The 22,695-nt window shown below is 31.8% G+C and overlaps 1 protein-coding gene across 5 annotated transcripts in view; it reads right to left on the bottom strand.

Annotated features, from left to right (window-relative positions):
• AP4E1 (adaptor related protein complex 4 subunit epsilon 1) overlaps positions 1–22,695 on the bottom strand; it is a 93,007-nt gene that overhangs the window by 45,548 nt on the left and 24,764 nt on the right. For 3 of the 5 annotated variants that reach the window (XM_074294502.1, XM_074294501.1, XM_074294503.1), the window contains 10 exons: positions 21,801–21,922; positions 17,671–17,830; positions 16,235–16,401; positions 12,536–12,609; positions 9,058–9,180; positions 8,848–8,957; positions 5,967–6,106; positions 5,078–5,190; positions 4,854–4,972; positions 570–872 (listed from right to left, as the gene is read on the bottom strand). In XM_074294502.1, the coding sequence (XP_074150603.1) occupies positions 570–872; positions 4,854–4,972; positions 5,078–5,190; positions 5,967–6,106; positions 8,848–8,957; positions 9,058–9,180; positions 12,536–12,609; positions 16,235–16,401; positions 17,671–17,830; positions 21,801–21,922 (1,431 nt within the window). The remainder of the gene's footprint in view (positions 1–569; positions 873–4,853; positions 4,973–5,077; positions 5,191–5,966; positions 6,107–8,847; positions 8,958–9,057; positions 9,181–12,535; positions 12,610–16,234; positions 16,402–17,670; positions 17,831–21,800; positions 21,923–22,695) is intronic. The other 2 variants (XM_074294504.1, XM_074294505.1) reach the window with 1 other exon arrangement.

Raw genomic sequence — 22,695 nt, 5'->3', positions numbered from 1 at the left:
TAAGCTGATGGGGTAGAAGAACTGAGTCTTCTTACTTCCTTTCTACCCTGCAAAGTACTTCTTATTATTAGTTATCAATGCTGTATGAGTTCATTGAAACAATAAATGAAAAATGAACCCAAAATGGGATCTCTAGTTCTTTACTTTCTTCTTCCAAATCTTTTGATCAGTTTAATTCAAAGAAACCTGACTTCTCTTTGAAAATTTTTAGATTCACACTAAAATAAGGAAATATGGCTCACTTTGAAAAGAGAATTTAAAGGGGAATACCTGGTTTAGAGAACATCTCAACAGAGCAAATAAATACATGGAATGTACTAGTAGATAATCAAGAAATATAATCTTGAACATTTGATCTTTTCTGATCTCCCTACAACAATTATCTTGATAATGAATTGAGTTTGTTTTCCAGTATGTTCTGTATCCCATTAGTTGTGATCTATTAATGTTATATCCCCAATTTCCCAAATACTTTATTTTAGCTGTTAAAGACAACTTGACTAAAACTTGAGAAATAACCTTGTCCTGTTTTAAAATAGTGTAGTTTTAAAAGAGTATAGATGTCTTACCACTAAGTCTTCACAACTTTTATCAACTGGAAGTATGCTCTTCATAAGTTCCACATTCTCCTGCAAGTGTTTTAATTCAAAAGCATGTTGTCTCATACAAGTGTCCAGGGATACACTGAATTCCTGAATTAGTTTCTCAACGGTTTTAGAAGAGTGTGCCTGGGATGCCAACTTAGTCACTGCAGCCATAATCCAGGCTTTTGTTTCTGAAGTGGTGGATTTATTCATAAGCAACCTGTAGAGCTTTGTTATAATGATCTCTGGGGTTCCCTTATCTAAAAGATAGGAATACTCCCCCAACACCTGTGAGTAGTAAACAAAGAAATAATTGCAAACATATACTAAGTCATCCAGCAAGTTATTCTGTGAAAACTAAACAATACACCTTTCCTTACAATTGATTTTATTTATATTAGACACTCTCTAATAGTGAAGGCACTTTTAAAACTGGTTCCACTGGCACAGTTTAATGTAGAAATGTACCAAAGAATGGATTTAAGTATTGAGAATTTTCAGACATCATGTACTATTTAAATGTGCTAGTAGCACATCATTACAAGATTGTTCTTTCCAAACTAATCAGTTCTGGCTACTGATTTTATCAGCATATTTACATTTCCTTATTATTTTTTTTAATTTCCTTATTATTCTATAACATAAATGTGTATACATACACACACACACATATATCAATAATCAGTGATTTATCTGAGGCACAGCAGGATTGCAGAGTGCAACTCCTTAAGAATTACTGTGACAAAAAAAAAAAAAAAAAAAAAAAAAAAAAAGGCTTCTGGTTATTCTACACATTATTTATATAAATTATTTAGTTCATTCACAACAGGTAGAATTCCTCCTGGAGTAGGAGTCCAAACAATCTTGGACTTGATATTTCATTGGTTTAGAGATTATAGGGCACTTGCATATTTCTAATTTAGCACCATTAGGGCTGAGGAGAGGAGAAGGGCATGGTAAGACAGAAAAATACAAAAAGAAAGAAAAAAATGCCCTTTTTTCCTTCAAGAATTTCTTCCTGACTACCCAACCTCAGCACAGTTTGGAAATAACTGAAAAGATCTAGTAATATCAGATTTTAAACTATATTAGAAAAATTAGAAAGGAGTCTGGCAAAAACTAAGTACAGACCAGCCTCTCACACATTATACCAAAATAAGTTATAAATGGGTCCATGACTTAGACATAAAGGATGATGTCATAAACAATTTAAAGGAGCAGGAATAGTCCTTGAAAAAATGAGGGATAACGAGAATCACAGAAGGTTAAATGGACAATTTTGATTACATAAAATTAAAATGGTTTTGCACAAACAAAATAAATGTTGCTAAAATTAGAAAAGAAACAGGTAAATGGGAAAAATCATTGCAATAAACTTCTCTGATAAAAATTTCACATATAAAGATATGCAAGAAATTGAGTAAAATTTGTAAAAATAAGAGTAATTCCTCAAAAGATAAATAATCAAAAGATACCAACAGGTAGTTTTCAGATAACAAAATAAATCAATAGTTACATGAAAAAATGCTTCAAATAAAGAATTCAGAAAAATGCACATTTAAACCATCAAACCTCTCTCCTCTACACACATACACAACTATCAAACTGGCAAAGTTAACAAAAATGGAAAATAATAAGTGCTGGAGGGATTGTAAGAAAATAGGAACATTAATGTACTATTAATGGAGCTGTGAAGTAGTCTAGTCATTCTGAAAAGTGATTCAGAATTATGCCCTAAAAATTATTAAACAGTACATACCCTCTGACCCAGCAATTCCATTATTAGGCCTATGCCTCAAAGAAATCAAAGTGCACAAAACTATTTATAGCATTTCTTTTTTGTGGTATATAAGATAGAGACCATGAATTGAAGATGGATAAACAAGTTACAGTATATGGATGTGATGGAATTATACAGTTTCAGAAAAAACAAAACAAACAAACAAAAAAAAAACTGAAAAAGATTTACATGAACTGATACTGATACTTAAAGAGATAAATAGAACCAGGAGAATAATTTATACAACAAAAACATTAAAAAGACAAATTTTGAAAGACTTAGGAACTCTGACTAACAAAAAGACCAATCACAATTTCAAAAGACTCATGATAAAATGTTACCCAACTCCTGAGAGGGGATGGGATGGTTCCAAGAGTACAGATTGAGACTTTTTTTTTTTAACATGGCTAAGTAGGAATTTGTTTCGTTCAACTATAAATGGTGGCAACAAGGATTTTATCAGCAGGAAGATAGGAAGGGAAATAAGGCTTTTTTTCATTGATTGACAAATAAATTAATTTTAAAAATAAATAAATATCATGCAACAAATTTTTTTAAAGAAAAACTAAGTGTACTAATAAAATGTTATAATACTTATATAGTGAAGATTAGTTGTTTTCTCAGGCTTATAATTTCACAGTGCAGGTAGTTCCCACTGGGAATCTTTCTTTAATAAAGCAAATCAACAGCTTCTCTACAGAGAAGTTAGAAAGTTGCCTGGGCTTCTCCCTGAGAGGGGAAGTGACTTAACCAAGATATTTCATAAGCAAGAAGTGAACCCAGGTCTTCCCTCTTCTCAGCATCGAGGTTAGATCTCAAACCACTATACCACATTTCCTAACATAGTCATACATTAAATCATAAATTAAACAAATAGACAAAAAAAGGTTAAGAAACTTGTCTTAATAAGGACAAATCTTCGGTCTTTAAAAGTTTGTAAAGATATCACACGTGATGATCGGAAAAAAAAAAAATCTCAGTTGATGAGACTCAGATACAAAAGTTACAATCCATGAGTTCATTTTTTTTCTCCTTAACTCCATCTTATCTCCTTGATATATCATGGATGTTTACTATATCCACAAAAATAACTATATTTTACTATAATATTGATATTTTCTTCTAAGTTCCACTCATTTTCCATCTGATTGGTTTTTATTTTAGTTATGTCAATTACTCGTCCAAAATAAGCTTATCACTTGAAATTTCAACATGCAAATTGACTCATTTTTGATACTCAACATCTTAGCTCCTTCAGCGGATTCTCCCTCTGGAGTACTAAAGGACAAAACAGTAGCCCTGTCAATAGCCTTTCTTTAATCTGAACTCAGAATTTTCAAAGTAATTTTTTATTTTCCAGAGAGGGTGTGCTTGGTTTCAACTCCACTTGGTTTCAATTCTGAACATCATTTCCTTGTCCCTCATTTTTCAGCAGTACTTTTAAGTTCCTTGAGGGCAAGAACTGTCTTTATATCTTCAGTGCTTAGCAAAGTGCCTGGAACTTACTAAACATTTATTGATTAAATTCAATTTGTTGCTTGCCTCTTATAAACAGGAAAAAAATTAAAATATGCTAGAATTCTATAAGTTCAGCAACTTATATAGTTACCATTTATAAGAAAAAAATCTAAAAGTAACTTCAATGAACAGATTTGTAATTATCTAAGCAAGCTACACTTTTAAGTTTTAGTATACAAAACAGTTTAAGAAAAAACTAATGAAGTGATCTGAGGAGATGTGTAAGTAATGCTAATAAGACATGCATATCAAATATTTTCTATTTTTTTAAATGGTCATTTTTCACTTTGCCCCCCCTCATAATTATCTCTATGGCTTCAAAATCTCCAAAAATTCCATGTCTCATGGTAATACATATAAAATTAAGAATAATAATGATCCATAAAAACACATACCTTTATATGTCCATAAAACAGGTACCTCTCCATTACAATGTATGGATACATACATTGAAGTTCACAGAAATTCAAATATCTATTGATAACCACATACATAATTCCATAGACTGGAGGTGTCAAACTTGCCTGCCTTCAAAAACCCAAGTGCTAGACTGGGACCAGATTAAAATGTAATTGGAAATGTTTAACAATAAAAGCAATATATTTCATTTTAATCTGAGGTTTTCTAAGTCAATATGAAGCCCAAAGGGATGTTTCTATTTAAGTTCGACACTATTCATGTAACAATTAAAAAAGAAAACATATATAAAATACACACACACACACACACACACACACACACAAATACATATATATTCAAAGAGAGACAGTTCAAGAATTGCCAGTAGAGATAAAGAAGCAAATGAAGTGGCAGGAAATGAGGGTAGGAAAAATATGAAATGATGCCTGAAAGTAGTAGAACATCAAAGTCAATAAAACAAGCATATAGGGCTAATACTACATAGTTACCATAATAACCAATGCTATAAAATTTTAAGACTAAATAAATATTTTATAATGTACTTTGCTCACCCAGCTCATGACCTGCAGAAATCTCTGTGGATAAAGTGTATTTTCTATCTCTAGTAAACTGAGATATGATTGGACTGCATAGAGTCTTAGCTGTTTGTCTTCATTTTCATCATCAAAACCTATAGAGAAACAATATGCCATTTATATTGTCACTGAACCATATGTGGATGCTGCAATTAAATATACTTAATTTTAAATTTCCTTCTTTATACAAAACTACTAACCTTCTGCCAGGAGTCTCAAAAAATTGTTAGGGATATCAGGATGCATCACATCTCCTCCCACTGAAAATACTGCATTCATTGTCTGGATAAACCATTCATTATCAGGAGCATATGTAACCACAACATTAAGGAAATGTATATTTCACGCCACTACTTAATGAAATTATCATTTCTTCTGGGATCTTTTTAAATTCAGAGGACAATCTCAAACATAAACTGTACTTGCACATGAAAGATACTCAATTATATTTGTTGAATGAAAAATTGAATAAAATGGATTAACTGGATTTTTAAAGAATAAATCCTGCAGGCACCACAAAGGCCAAATATTCAGCCTATGTCAGCTCAAATATATAACTGATTTAAGTATACACCTACTCAGTCCCACAGAATCTTTTTGCTCATCTTTTTTTTTTTCTTTTAGATTGAAATTAACAGAATCTCCAATGTCCTAGAGACTTAAAATAGTCCCATTGCTGAAATTTAAGAAGGAAAATATAAGGAGGTAAAGGGGAAATCATATTCCAAATTGGTAGATGGGAAATTTGTCCAGTGAGTTTAAAATAAGCAAAAAGAAAGAGAATAAGATCAGCTTAAATACATATTGAAAATCTTTGAGTCTAAAATTATTCCACTGACAGAAGAGGATTTAGGAGAGGGTATATCATTCAAAAAAAGCCTTCCTTTGCTATCTTTGCCAGCAAAAAAACCTTTAAAAACCAAAAAATAAAGGTTACTATTGGCATCCAGAACTTTTACTATTGGCATCCAGAACTTTAAATATGTCCCCAAACACTTTTATGTATTTGTACTTCAGTTCTAAGAGGAAATATGTCTAGTCAACTTTAATCTAAAGTAATGTGCAGTTCACACCCCCAGAAAAGGATATTTCTCAGCAAGTTCAGCTATTTTGCCAACTAAACTGATGATGATGTACTCTTCTTTGCTCTGCTGCAAATATTCAAGCATTTTCTGGACAATAACACTTACATTCTGTGCATTAGTAATTCTATAAAGAAGTTCCAATGTCTATTTAGAGAACGGAAATAAAAATATTATTACTAACTATTCATAATTGTGTCATTTACAAGTAGATATTTAGCATGCTAGACTATCAGAATTAATTAGATTACACTGGTTTGTAATACACTTAAATCAATTTTATCCTTGTGTGGATAATTTACTTTTTTGGATCATCCGCAAATTCTCCATTAAGTTCTGAACTCTGAAATAATATATTCAATGAATGCATACTGACTTGTAACAGTCTAAGCAAAATATAATTAGAAAGCTAATAATGTTGTCAAAACATTTAAATGTACGTATGGTTTACATAAATTGTATTGAATTTTAATAATCTATACCATATTACTTCTCCATTGGTACACATAATTAAAAGCAAAAGTGTCTAAGCTGGAGGTCATTACAAATTCTTTAAAAAAAAACTGCAAAATTTTAGGATTCTTCCAGAAATTTAAAGATAGCTTTACCTTGAATTTTATTTTATTTATTAATTTTATTATTATAATTATTATTATTATTATTTTTTTTTTTTTTTTTGCTGAGGCAATTGGGATTAAGTGACATGCCTAGGGTAACACAGCCAGAAGTGTTAAGTGTCTGAGACCAGATTTGAACTCAGGTCCTTCTGATTTCAGAGCTGGTACTCTATCCACTATACCAACCAGTGGCCCCTCTGGATTTTATTTTAACATGTGTTTGGAAAACTGAACAATAAAATCATTATTAGAAACCCCATTATCTCTTACCTTCTCATGACACTTAAAAATTACACTTCCCAAGAGAATAAAAACTAATTATACTTGAAAAAGAAGATAATTAAAAAGTCAAATCTTTTTCTCCTCCCCAAAAAAAGATACAGTCTCTTGTTCTAAAAAAATCAGACTAAGTAAATTCTAAGATCTATATCCACAGCCAAAAAGTATCAAGAAACTGGTTTCCTAACTACACAGTACTTCTTCATTGATGTTCAATCTTCCTGATCCAATTCAATAATGGGAGATGAACCCATGATCCAAAAGTCTCCACTAGTCCAGGAACTACTGGGCAATGTTCCCAGGTTCTGGGAAAGGTTTTCTAAACTAGCAAAGTTCCCAGAAAGCAGCATAAGACCAAAATACCATTGGATTATTTCCAGGATAATATCTCTCTTATTTTAGCAGGTCATTGTTAGTCCCAGAAATCTCTGTGGTAACCAGTTTGTTTATATATTCAGATTGTACAAAAACCCCGCATGCCTATCTTGTCAAAACTAACCTTTTTAGGTATTTTTTTAAATAAGGTTAAATATTTTTAATACTCATTACTATTATCTCTATTAGAACACAAATCTTAAAATTCTAATTGGGTGAGATGTTTTAGTGTGTGCAATTTTTGTGAGTCTAATGAGAATATTGTGAGTACACTATGAGAACACTAACTCCACATTAAGCCACCATTTTGATATATTAACTTAGCTTCAGTATACATTATCTAAAGATCTGCAAATTATATAAAGACATTTTTAATGCATACCAAATTTGTTCCCTGTTTTATCAACCTTTTTAATTTGGCATTCTAATTTTCCCTCTGACTATTAAAGTGGAAGTCAAATAACTAAATGTCATTGGAAAATTTGATAAAAATTCACTGAACAATTTTTTTTAACTAGTTAACTCTAAAAAATAAACTTAACTACCTCTTTTGGAGACAGTCTTGCCTTATCTTGAGTAAATGGGACAGATAGTGCCATTTATTATTATTACTATTAATCTGTCTTTCTATAAAACATGGCCAACATGCAGAAACCAAACCACTTTGCAAACAGACTACCTTATCTGAAAACTAGTAAGAGCTACCCAAAAAGTCAAGCAGATAAGAATATAAAGATTTTTTAAAAAAAGGAAACTTTGTTTTTTAAGAAATCTATTTGTTCAAAAATAAAGTCTTTAATTCAAAAATGTCTAATGCCTTTTGTTAATCATATAAGTTATTTTTAAAAACATTTTAAATGAATTCACTATTTAATGAAAAGTTTGGGCTCTTTTTTCTTCCCCATCAAAACTTAGTTTTAAAAGTTAATACGTTTTTCTCTATATGTGGCCTAGTCCTACCTACTAACCTGCAGAAAACTGCCCATTTGCAGGTTGAATAGTTTCTGCACATAGGTCTAAACACAACACATATATAAAGACACACAAATAATATATACATATATATGTACACACATATATACATGCATATTTTAAAGCATTTTTACAAAGGGCATAGATAAAGGGAAATAAAAATATGCACCTTCCTTCCAAGGAGTTCAAATCACTTTATGGATATTTTAATTTGTTCTCTCAACTTCCTTGTTTAAAAAAATCAGACAAGAATTAAACCTCTTTTACAAATGAAAAAAACTGGGCTACAGGAAAAAGAAATTATTTAACCTAGATTATACTACAAATCCATGGCATAGTTAGGATATCCTAATTATTCATTCAAAGCTCTTACCAAAAAAGGGGAGCTGGGGCGCATGTCTAAATTAACCCAACAGATAATAGCATCTTATTATTCAAAAGAATAATTTAAATAAACTCTAGTTGCAACTGTTGCATTAATTTTTTCTGAAATGTTCCTTTATTGATTGAAGAGGAAAAACATTAGTGCCCAATACCTTTATTAAATGTTCAAAGGTCAGAATTTTTCCCCAGCATTTGAATAACAGTGAGAAAAGCTAAAGATATGGTAACACCTCACAAACACTACTCAAAATACCAATTTACCTCTCTTTTAATAATGGGATCAGGATGGTCTAAGCATTCAATTATTGTCATCTGGTGTTGAAGTGCCAGATTGGGATCCTGCTGGATAACATAGGTAAGAGCCTTTAGTCCTAGAAAAAAAGTTACAATCTACAAAGTGATTTGAAACAAATATATACAAAATTTTACAGACTTTTTCAAATGTACTGCTGAAGTAATTAACTGTCTTACCTAAATATTTGAGATTTATTTTAGGAGACAAAACAAATTTTCCAATGCATCTAGCAGCCTTCTCAAGCAATTCAGGTTTAGGATAGATGGTATAAATGGTATGTACACATTCAAATAGAATAGCTAGAAGGAGATAATCAAAGGGCAAATTAAAAAATAATAATAATAAATGTAAGAACATATTTATGCAGTCCACATATAAATATAAAGGCTACTAACCTATTAACAAAAATGTGACTGACAAAATATTATCAAAGAAATGCAACATTACTCTTTTCAGTTACATGTTCAGGATCAAGACTTGGGCTCAATCCCATAACTAATATATACTGTTTCTATGACCTTGGGCAAGGTACTTGACCTCTCAGGAACCTATGTAACTTTCTCTTAGACTGTTAAGTTGCAAAGCAATTTTACTATCTGCATTAGAGAAAGGTTTCTCACAGAGATTCCTACAACAAAATCAAGATAGGGACCATTCCCTCCCAAAAAACTTCATTGTCCAAGGAGCTATAATTTCATACTAGGGTTATTCTATGCATAGATACAAGAAACCAACTCCTCTATAATTTATTAGTTATTCTTTGAGAATTTTGATGATCAAGAAATCCATTACCTTTTAGCCAAACACCTTATAATGATGAGAAATAGCACAAAGTTAACAAAAATAGAGTCCATCATCAACATTCAGTTATATACAATCACTAGAACTAGGTGAACATTATGCTTGCTGAGTGGTCTGAAGGGTTTACAAAAATTACTATAAAAAATTTTTACTACAAAAAATTAAGCTATAAATTGAACTTTTTAAAACTGAATGCCAAACTTAATCAACTAAATATTGTTGCTTTCAAAAGAGTCACCTTAAAAGTGTTGTCGTAATTACATTGACAGTACTCAAAATATATTGTAACTCTTCTTTTATATTACCTCCAGGTTCTAACACATTCCTTTAACTAAAGTTTATATTTACCATGGTACCAAATCTCTATTATCTAAGATTGGATTAATTTTTAGAAACAAGCAAAAGCCATTCAGTTATGCCAGTGAATATTTTCTAGGCTTTGGGTTACAAATTGTTTCACAAAAAGTTTACTGTGAGCTGGAGCATTGTCATAATAAAGGAAAAAAACCAACAACATAATTACTCTTTTATATAATACAAAATCTCTCAAATGCTTTGGAATGCTACATAACAAACATGGCTTGATCTTGTGAAATAATAATATTAGTATTTATAATCACAATTATAACAACAGACACTTCCCTCAAGTTTTAAACTTGCAAAGTACTTACAAATATATTAATTTTATCTACATGAACAAATTAACACCATCTCCACTTTTGACTCTCTGATGTAAAACTTTTTTTTCTGGTCATAGATCTTGAACCTTTGCAGATCAAATTAGAAAAGTCATGTTTATGTATTGGTCTACCTGTCATCTGGGGGAGAGGGTAGGGGGAAGGAGGGGGAAAATTGGAACAAAAGGTTTTGCAACTGTCAATGCTGAAAAATTACCCACGCAAATATCTTGTAAATAAAAAGCTATAATTAAAAACTCATGTTTAATTACCAATTAAAATTATCTCAAAAATGCACTATTTTTGTTCATTTTCCTTAAAAAATCAAAATAAGACTTTGCTGTTTATATTCATCACTCAAAATATATGGCTATAATCTTTGCAGAAACATCGATTTATGCCCAAATTTTATAATTAATTCATTCAAGAGATACTTACTAAGTCACCAATATGTGCAAAGTACTTAGAGGATAAAAAGAATAGTAAGACATAATTCATGTCCTTTCAGAATTCAATTAGAGGAGACAAAAAATGAGTATGTCTCTCTATCAAATTTAATTCTTCAGTCACAATTGTTGTAGTTAATCATCTACTTGAACAAATCAAATCTATGGCCCTTTCAATAAGTTTTTGGATGTGTAAGCAATAAGAAAGAAATCTTCAATGACGTAAAAAAATTGGAAAATTTCTCCATAGAATGGTAGCATTTCATTTTAAAATTATATGGCTTATTTTTCCTACATATTTTAATGGGCTTTTCCCCTGCAACTGAAAGGTCTTAAAAGTAGATGAACAACTCACAGTCTACTGACTATCAGTAAAAAAGTACATTTATTTATAAGCAATCCATTTAAATACCTTGCTATCTATTTATAATTCGGCATGATTTTTTTTTTTTTTGTACCTATTAAAGTACTACTGTCTGCCTAGAATCTCCTAAAAGCCAAGATCTGGTTTGTATAACATGGTACCACAACCAATTACGTGCTTAATAAGTGTTTCAATGAAGGGATGACAAATACTGTAACAGATTTCACAGGATTATGGATAACATTGGAAGTAGCATTTGAGATGATCAACTCCAACCCCTACATTTTATAAATGAGGACACTGAGGTCCAGAGAGGAAAAGTAATCTGCTTACTAAGGTCACTCAGGAAATAAATGGAAGGGGGGATTGAAACTCTTATCCTGTCACTTCAAATTCAGTCTTCTTTTTACTGCACTAAATTGCCTGCCATATATTCCATTAAATATGTTCATATTTACCAAGGAATTGTTCAAAAAAGTTATATTATTGGTCAAAGTAAATGGTCAAAGAGGGGCCTGTACTCTACATCAATGAAAGGATCCACACTAATAAAACCATAAATCTTTTAAAGTGTGCTGTTCCTGATATCCTTCCTGATATCCTTCCACCTTCTGTCACAGCATTCTGAATTCCTAAAAAGCTTCTGGCTAAATCATTCTGAAAAAGTCAAGGGGTATGATTTTGAGTAATTATTCATTTTATTAATAATGCTAGCATATTATTAATAAAAGGGATGATCATTTGGCCATCTCTTGGATCAAAGATAATCATAGCAGTGGGCCCGCACGTTAGATGTTCTTGGAAAATTGTATGTTCCTGAGGGCAGCAATCAATCCTTAATGATTAATAATTAATGAGAGCATGAATATTATAATGAACAGTAGACCTATTCTAATGAGGGGCAGGGGGAATCTGAATGTTTACATCATTTACTTCCAGGTCATCCCTAGCTTGAGGGAAATCTAAACATTGAGCCAAAGTTTCACCTTAGATTAAATTTCTTGGAAGACGGGGTGAGGTAGCAGTACTAGACTGAAGATAATGTTAATCCTACCTATTACCTGTTCATCAGAGGCTGGGCCTTGAAATGAGACTTTAGAAAAAAAAAAAGGGGGGGGGGGGAATCTAGGTCTTTCCAAATCATTGGTTATTAATAACCAATTTCTCTCAAAGTTAAGTGCAACAATTCTGTGATTCTTCATTTTTGTTTCTAGAACACCTAGCACAAAATTGCTTTGTACACTCTAGGCACTTCTTTGTTGAATCAAAAGTAAAATCTATGGCATGTAATGCACAACTATAATATGAGAAATATTTGACTTTTATGATATTATGTTACTAAAAGTTACCACATATATTTACCTACCATATGTGATATTGTGACTTAACTCAGCTCTTCTTAAAGATTCATCAAGAACATCATATGTTAATTCACTTGTCCTGTTTAAAAAATAATTTATTTTCAGTAGAATGTAAAAGCTCTAAAATAAAACAAAGTTTTAAAACTTGTATTTCAAAATCTTTGACAAATATATTCACTTAAAAAAAAAAAAATGTTTAAGGTTAACTAAACTGCAACTAAGGGCCAATGACCAGATTTGAGAGGTTTAGGCTAATACCTTTTAGCCCAAAGGTCCTTTTAACTCTAACATTGTACATATCAATGAAATCCTTGAGTTACTTTTTAATTTTTTAAAATAAAAGCAAGCTTTATTTCAATTAGCAAAAACTCAGTGTTTGTAAGTTTGTTTTAATGTATTTTTCATTCATTTTTTTATATAAATTAGGGGTTACTGTTTTATTAATGGATAAAATGACTTGCATAAATTATCTTTAACATTCCATTTAACTGCTAAGTCAAGTTTTTTATTTGGCATTAATACTTTGTAGCTTTGTAAAATAAAATCACTCTAGATATTCATTCAAAATCATATTCAAATTTTACTATAAGTTTATCAGTCTGCACAGGGTATGAATGCATAATAATTTAGATCAGGGGTTCTCAAACTACGGCCTGCGGGCCAAAACGGCCTGCTGAGGACATTTATGCAGCCCGTCTGGTTATGGCAAATGGACCGACGGGCGGAGACAGAGTGTGAGTTTTTCTTTTAATTATAGTCTGGCCCTCCAACAGTCTGGGGGACAGTGAAATGGCCCCCTACTTAAAAAGTTTGAGGACCACTGATTTAGATGGTCTAGAGAGAAGTTCTGAGCCATTCTTCTTTTCCCTACCAGCAGCTAGGTATTATAGCTAAATATGGTTATCCTAGAGGTGTTTCTATTAAATTTCTGTAATTATCTTCTATTGAATCGAAAGAACCATACCTCTCCTGTAACTTTATGGACAATATCTGATAACCATGAACTTTGCAGAGACTGGCTAATAACAGTACTATATACAATGACAATATACAATCTAGAATAATATGAATACTGGAATAAGATGAAATATATTAAGAGCAAATATAAAATTCTATACTAGAATTCACAAAAATCAACTGCATCAGAACAGGATAGGGCAGTCACAGCTAGATAACAGGTCCTATAAAAAAGATCTTAAGTCTGAGTTTCCTTCAGCTCCATATAAGAAAGTGGTATGATATGGCAGCTCCAATAAGAAAAACATAGCATCCAGAATGAGGAAGGTCAAAGTCCTGCTATCCTCCAACCTGATCATACCATATCCAAAGTATTGTGATCAGTCCTGGCCATAGCATTTTAGGAAGGACACTAAGAAATCAAATTGTCCTCCAGAGAAGGGTAGTCAGAAAGATGAAATAATTGAAGAAGATGCCAAACAAGGATTTACCAAAGGAATTAAAAACAGAGTGTGAAGAGAAGAAGCTTTTCAAGTATCTGAAAAGTTGTCACTGAAAAAAAGAGTTAAACTTATTCTTCAAGGCCACAGGTAGATATTACAAAGAAACAAATTCAGGTTTTATAGATAAGATACATTTCCTAACAATTAGAGCTATCTCAAAACAAAATGCGCTTCCTCAAAAAACAGTTGGGTCTCCCCAATAAAAACTTCCAGTGAAGGCTGGCAACCACTACTTAGAATGGATTCTTGTTCAGGTAAGGGCAGACTTCTAAGAAACCTTTCAACTATAAGATTCTATAAATGGAAACTGTTCTAGCCAAGAGACCAGAAAGATTAGTGTTGTGCTAATTTAATAATGCAGAAATTTACTAGAAATATAGCATTCTGACAAACGAATATAATTTTGCATAAAAAGAAGAACTCCACAGAAAAATGGTTCAACTAAATAAATTCAGTCATGGACAAAGGATGAATAAATTAAGTCACACTGTACTGAGAAGGGGTTTCATTACTAAGATTCTCTTTAAAAGAAAAAAAAATCCATAGATATAGCCTGAAAAAAAAAAAAAATTCATAGGCCTCATTCATTTTAAACAACTCAGATTTAGGAAGAAAATTTACTCAGTCTAATAAGTTATTTTGGTGAGAACCATATCTACTTAAGAAAAACCTTTTTTTACATATAGTGGGAAAAAGTTCATATTTAACTGGATTTTTCTCAATTCTATCTTATAAATGAAGTACACATTTCTAAATAAAAACAAAATGACATTTGAGGTAAGTATATAAGTCTAAGTTTGAAATGCATATAAATATCCCAAATAATGTTGTCTAATTCAAGAATATTACAATTGCCACTTTTATTTTTCCCTAATTACTACAGAACTTAGATAGTGATTTTATTATCTAATAATCTGGCATTATCATAGGTCAAATGACATTCTAAGTAAGGGTTAGCAAAATGCAATCCACTGTTTTTTTTAAATAAAACTAAAATATAAAAACCATTTTTAGTTCACAGGACAAAAAAAAAAAAAAAAAAAAAAAAAAAAGGGACCAGAATTTGGTCACTCTAATTTGCTGACTCCTACTACAAATAATAATTGCACAAATAAAAGTTCTAATATTACATGGTTCATAAGGAAGGTTGCTAATGCTTCAGGAATCAAGGGGTTCTATTATAATTCTTATTAAGTTTGATACAATAAATAACCTAATTTATTCTTTCGATAACATAGAAGTTTAGTTAACTTGCATTCCAATAGAATACATTGCTTTACTGAAATAACCACTATTTTCACATTATATTTATACCATGAAACACTTTTACAGAGCTACTTAAGTTTATGATAGACATATTTAATGTATGTATATGCCATATCAACTCAGTTTCAAGTTCAAAGAAACATTAGGTATGAACATCACAGACATGGGGAACAAAATACAGTAATACAAAGACAGGTTTTTTTCTGGGCATTCTTTCAAGATGGAAGCCCACAAGCAGGAAAGAGGAATTCCCACAAGGTACTTAGTGAGGCTTTCTTGAAAGCAATAGACTACAGAAAAACTAAGAACCTAAATTCATGCATCCTTAAGTAAAATGGTTTTTACCTTTGGAAGAAAGACTTTAAATTAATTAAGAATTATTTACTAGACACCCCATATGGGCAAGTACTGTAGAAAATATAAAGAAATTTCATACAGAAGAATCCATGCCCTCAAACAGCTTAGAATACTATATACTTAGAGAACTCTGAAATATTCAGATAAAACACCCAACTTACAACAAAATAATATATGTCAAATAAATAATACAAACATTAAAAGATAGTGGAATACAGAATAAGTTATCATAGAATCAAAGAAAGAAAGAGATCATTTTAGGTGGAACTGAGATTTGAGATAGATTTTTGAAGGCAGACCAAATTTGGATAAGCAGAAAAGGAAAAAAGAAAGCATAATTGATAATAAAGTAATTGAAAGAATTTCTATGTTTCCTAAAGTAATTCTTGTGATACTCTTAAGTCAGGGAGGCATCAGGAAAATACGGGCCATCATGAAACTACTAAATATTTTGAGTTTTGTGGCTCTGCTTGTCACTTATATTTAAATTTTTAATTATCATCAATATCTTTTGTTATTTACCTTCATCTCCAAAGATATCCTTCCCACCTCCTCTACTCAGCAAGCCATTCTTTACTTATTCCTGATTTTTAAAAAATAAAATAATATAGAAAAAATTACCTTGGATCATCTTTTCCTAGAAGTCCTAATATCCTCAAGAGCTGAATTTGTAGCCAAGGTGCTGGTACACTGTGGTAATTGAAATCTACTGGGAGTTTTCCTCCCACTACTTGCTTCAAGATTGTCACAAAGCTTCCTGTCAAGTCCTTATATGCAGATGGATTCTCCTATACCAAGGGGGGGAAAACCTCTTTTAAGCAAAGAACCTTGTTAAACACAAAATGAATATAACCCATGTGCCTTAAACAAACTGATCAACTTTACAATTCAAGTTCATAAACCTGGATTATTGTTTTGCATATAATAAAACAGTACTCCAATTTTGTATATTTGATTTCTTCGAGAACAGAAGGAAATAAAAAGAGCTTCCAGGACTTCCCACGCTCACAAGAATCAACCTCAGAGAAAGCCGAAATCAACCTCAGAGTTAGCCCTCTACCTCTTCAATCACCAGTTCAAAAGTTCTGGGGAAACTCAATTGGAAGTCTTAATTATCAAGTCATTATAGAAAAATAATATTGACAGAGAACTGGCATATTTAAATTAACAGTAATAATTTGACATCTGGAATGTTAAGTCAGAACTGCTCAGTTCCTCTGAACTTTATTTGAAAAAAAGCAATTCAATATGGCTTTTTCATGTAAAGTTTAAATAGCTACTAATCTCTTAAGGAAAAACCCATACAGCTGCTTAAATATTCAAGTGATGGGGACTAGGCAGGCTCTCACTGAAAAGAGACTAAGTTGTCACTTTACACAAGCCATGTTTAGAAAACATCTACTACATAAAACTGTAGTCAGTGAATAATCATTAAGTCAGGAAGACATAGCTTGGAAAAAAAAAAAAAAAAACTTCCATCACCACTAGAAAACAATTAAAGGAATATATATTTATAATATCATTAAAGTAAAGAAGTACAGATATGGAAAGTTCCAATGCAGATATGCAATTTGCCTATCTAATTTTTATGATCTTAGAAAATTACCAGAAGTACCAAAAGGTTAAATGAATTGTCATTGTCAGAAAGTTCGTACAAATGGGATTTGAAAATAAGTATTCTTTATTCTCAAACTAGCAATTTCTCTACCACACTTTTGCCTCTCAACGTATTTGAAATACATTCCATCCTGAATATTCCATTCTAGTAGGCAATATTTCTTGCCAATCCTGGATAGTATCCACAGTCCTACTGCTTTCCCCATTGTTTAGATTAGGAAGTGGAAGCTAAGGAAGATTAAATTAAAACACCTAAATTAAGTGTCTGAAGCGAAACTGGAACTCAGAACTTCCTGAATTCCTGAATCCAATTCCTCTATACCTACGGTACCATTCAGTTGCCTAAATGGTTTTGATGTTATATTTTACTATATAATTCCTTACTAAACTAAACAACAAAAATCTAATCAGTTTATACTGACAACTAATTTTCAACTTACCTTAATCATCCGAAGGTAAATGTGCAGAGAAGCAGCCATGACCCCAACATCCCGATCACAAAGTGCTTTCCTAAATTTAACATGAATGTGCTGAACTTGATTAGGAGCAATGAGATGGAATTTGTACAATGCCTGAACAGCTTTTCTTCGTATTATCTCTCTAAAGATGAAAAAATAAAATTTATCTAAATAAATGTCAACTATTTCATTAAAAGACTCTCAAGTATAAAATATGTTCATAGCACTTATACTAGAAATTAGAAAAATTACAAAGAACAAAAAACACCTAGACACAAGCATTTGGAAGCTTATAATTCAAACAAATATAGGACTATAGCAAAAACTATTTAATTTTCCATTGTCTCAAGATGAGTACCTGAAAGAGCAGTAATTGTCAATGTAGATATACCCTCCAACAATGAAGCTTATGACACTTCTACAACCTATTAGGTGGACTTTAAGAGTTCTACAGTCAAAAATTTCATCACTCTGGAGCAAATCTAGCGATAAGCATTTGCCATCAATGAGTCTTTGATCCCAGTTCCATTTAAATTAATGGAAAAGAATAATAAAAAATAAAAACTGACATGTGTATAAAGCTTTAAGCTTGCAAAGCACTTTACATTCATCTGATCCTTGCAATAGGCCTATGAAGGAACAAGGCGTTATTATTCCTACTTGTTAAGAAAAATCAGGTTCAGAGAATGGAAGCTGGTGCACTATGAGAAAGTATCTGAGAGGAAGTGGGAATGCAGACTCTCTAATCAAAGCTATCTCAAAGTCCTAGGCTTAAAGAGAAGAAAACTAAATTGGTGGTTATGAAAAGAAAATTGATGTGCTATACTGAAATAAACTGTGAAAAAAAATTGTAACATTAAAATGATATTAAGGATAAAATAAAATAGGAAAGTGAACAAAAGTGAAGTCCAGCCAATGAAACTCAATTAACAACAGGTCTGTTTATTTAGCCAGTGACACCAAACTAGATCTCTTCTCAGTCTTTTGATTTTTGTTTTGGTTTAGACATTTAGTTATTTCATCTGTGTAGGTTTAGAATTTTAGTTATTTCATCAGAAAGGAAATTCTCTCCATCAAGGTAGATAAGCAGTTCTGCAACCACACTGTCTTAGAATTGCTTAAGATACTGAGTCATAGCAAGGAATTGTTTAGAAGCAGAAATTGAACCAAGGTCTTCCTGATTCTGAGGACAGGTTTCTATTTAATAGCATGGCATAGTGGATTAAGAGCTGGCTTTAAGGCCAGAAAGACCCAAGTCTGAATCCCACCTAATATATACTGATCATAAGACCATAGTCAAGTCAGTTAACACTTCATGCTCTCTCCAGGTACATCTCTAAGACCTTATACCAAAGAGAAAGGGCTGACATACACTATAGAATGTTTCTTTCCCTGGGAGTCTCCTATAGTAATGAAATCACAGTTTAGTCTAGTTGTCTCATAACAAGCTGTTTCTCTATTGTACAGTACTATATCATAGCAGCACAAATCCTTCCTCTCCTATAATATACATGAGGAAAATGAAGAGGAACTTTCTTATACCAATAACTAAGAGATAGGTCTTAAACAACAGATCTGAATCTCAATCCTAAACTTGAGGTTATATCAAATTGATATTAGAACCAACACATTTTGGGGGGGAAAAAGTTTTCAAAGGATAAAGACACAAAATCAATTCATCCAATTCATAAATTTAATGAAGAAAAAAATATATAGGCTTCAACTCTAAGAAGTAACCAGGCTTAGAACACCACCTCTAGTTTCCCAGTAGACTGTAAATGCCTTGAGGGTGAGAACTGTCTCATTTTTGTCCTTATATTTCCAGCATTGAGTGCCTTTTGCATTAATATATTCTCACATTGATGAATTGAATTTCTTAAGGCATCAGGGGGTGGAAAAGAAAGTTCTAGAAAGAAATCTTGCTCTGTTGGCTATCCTTGGTTTCCTTTCCAAATCTTAATAAATTCTGAAATAAAATGGAATATTTAGTTACCCAGCTGTCACAATGGATATGCCAGAAGGAAGTTTTGATTTCAAAATAGGAGCTTCCACTTTGAGCTTCAATTTTTGGTTTAGAAATAGTCTTTCTTTTTTCAGTCTCTTTCACAGTTCTGCCTCTACTTTTATTTTCTTTTACTCTACAAGACCTAATATAGCTTTCTTTTCTTGACTTCCTTATCCCTGCCCATTACTCAGATGAGAGCTGGAATTTAAAAGTCAAACAGCTGGTAGATGAGAATCAGGATAAGCCTTAGCAGCAGTTTGGAGCCCTGCTGAGAGCCTTAGTCACCACTCACTGTCAAGTGATAAGAGGGGTCAGTACCTTATCACTGTCAGAGGATAAGGCCAAGAGTATATGAGGTTTCCTAGCCCATAATACAGAAATTGGCAATTCTGGTAGAATACACATTGCCCTATTCCTGCTATGCAAAAATGTTGGCAGACTTTAACTGGCCTTGCTATTTGAGCCTGTTGGCCAAGGTAAAGAACTCTAGATGGCACAGAAGATGAAGGAAGTGTCATCACCTCCCAGGAACCACAGTTTTCCTGTGATGGCATTGTCTTTTAGTCTCTGTCTTTTAGTGTCATTAGTAGTCATAAGGAATGGAAGAAAGAACAAAGTTCTGGCCACAGGTTAAAAGCACAACCCTAAGTGACAACACCAGATGGAGAATTAGGAGACTTCAATTCTAATCCTTGTTCTGAGTTGCTGAAACTTTGCTATGGATATAGAACAACCAGTCCCAACCTTGTCTTAAATCTTCCTTGGGTAACCTTCTGGCTTCCTTGGCCTTCTTCCCAAATTCTCTAACTCCAGAGAAATAAGCAATGACTTTTGTTGTAATGATAATTTCCAAACTTTAACAAGTAATAGGTAGGGAATAGGGGTAAAACAGAATGAGTCACAGCGGAAAAAGTGACAAATAACATTTTAAAATGCACATACCATTCAGTTCTCAACCTTTTGAGGTGCACCATATACAAGTCAATCATCATGGCCACTTTGATTTTTTTCTTTTTCTTCTTTTTTTTTTTTTCTGGTTGAGGCAATGGGGGTTAAAAATTGCTCAGATCCTCCTGCATTTTAATTTCTTTAAAGGAACAACCACATGTTCTTATGATCAAGATAATCTGTAATTAGGGGCAGCTAGATGGTGTACTGGATAGAGCAGCAGCCTTGAAGTCAGGAGGACCTGAGTTCAAATCCGACCTTAGACAATTAACACTTCTAGCTGTGTGACCCGGGGCAAGTTACTTAACCCTAATTGCCTCAGCAAAAAAAAAAAAAAAAAATCCTATAATTACCCCCCAAAAGTAAAAGATGCTCCTTATGTTAGTTGAACTTCTTCACTCTTATGTTCTAATATAATGACAAACTTAATTCTGGCAAGTTTAATATAATCCTTTAACACTCTCATAGATATTGCTATTCTAAGTGGTGATAAGATAAAATTCTTAAGTAAGTTTCAGTAACTCAGAACAAGGAACTAGATCCTATTGAGGAAAGTAACACTAAAAATAAGAAAAATATACTATGAATAAGAAGTGTTTCCATACTGAGGGAAAGTTAATGAGCTAAGGGACCCTAGCCCAGCACCAAAAATAAAAATAAAAATAAAAACATTCTTGGGCCCCAGAATGAAAAAGATTCAAGTAGAAAGTTTGAGTTAAAGTAAAAGAAACAAAGAATAATGAAAGACTACATAACATAGTTATTTGGAATAGATCAGAAGGATGTAACTTTGATTATAAAATAAGGCAGCTTCAAAATAATATCACCTTGCTTTTTATGGGACTAAAATACTTTTTCAAAATCTATTCTACTTTCTCAATTTAGCTTCTATATAATTCTTTTAGGCAAGGAGGATTTATCCCCTCCTCTTTGTAGATGAATAGATTACAGGAAAAATATTTATTTAAGATAAAGGACTATGCTTTGGAAAATTTCTACATTATATTTGGAGACTTTGGCATAAATCACATCCACTGCCAAAACTCACAGAATTTATGAAGCTCTTATTACTACACTGCATTTTTTATCAATGTTAAGTTCAAGTTCAATCTTTTGAAATTCATTTAAACCGATTTATCTAAACAATGGAGTAACTTACTTAGAATGTTGTAGCTTGTCTTCTATAAGTGGAAGAACAGCAGGAATCATTTCTCGAGGAAAGATCTGACTGACAATAGTAAGTGCCATGCATACTTCCACCAAGTTTGTGCTCTGCAAGTCCTATTAGCATTATTAATCACAAAAAAAATTACAATTGTTGCAAATTAGGACACTCCATGGTTGAGTTTTCTAATTTTAGTTTAAAGTCCTATGAATTTTGTAATTTTTGTGTTTTTCTATTCAATTCTGTTCTGTTAAATTCAAAATTCAATCATTTCATATAAGTTTATCAGCAGTTTTTACCTTATGTTTCCATCTTATTTGCCTTAACAAAGTCAAACCCTCATACAGTAGTAGCTGTACAATTGGCATCTGCTAAATGAGAAAATAAATACTAAAGAAAAGTTAATATATATTCAATAATTTTAAGATAAATCTGTATGCCACTGATTAAAAAAAAAAAAAAAAAAAAGGTGCCTTTTGAAACCTGAATTAGCAATTCAGTCTATGAATTTAAGTAGAAGGGGACTAGTTTAAAAAAAAAAAAAACTTATTTTTTTTTATTCAAAAGGCTTGGGGGAAAAAATTACTTCCTACTAGGAAAATAATCAAAAACCAATAATATGCAACTTTTTACACAAAACCTAATTTTTTTTTAGGTTTTATAATTTGTAGGAGTCAAATAAAGAACAAAATATACTTTATCAGCATTTGGATTTGAAGGTCCCTTTGCAATAAATCTCTGACTCCCTCAGTGATTTAGGAAAGGAGACATTATATTAAGTAATTTACTGAACCAAAGGCAAAAACTATTTCATTACTTTCTTTTTCACTCAATAACTTAATTAGTCAGTCTTTCATCCATAATATTATCTAGAAGGTAAAAAAAAAAA

Source organism: Sminthopsis crassicaudata, chromosome 2 (assembly GCF_048593235.1).
Source record: "Sminthopsis crassicaudata isolate SCR6 chromosome 2, ASM4859323v1, whole genome shotgun sequence".
Taxonomy (NCBI): domain Eukaryota; kingdom Metazoa; phylum Chordata; class Mammalia; order Dasyuromorphia; family Dasyuridae; genus Sminthopsis; species Sminthopsis crassicaudata.
This window is presented reverse-complemented; position numbering and strand designations above follow the sequence as displayed.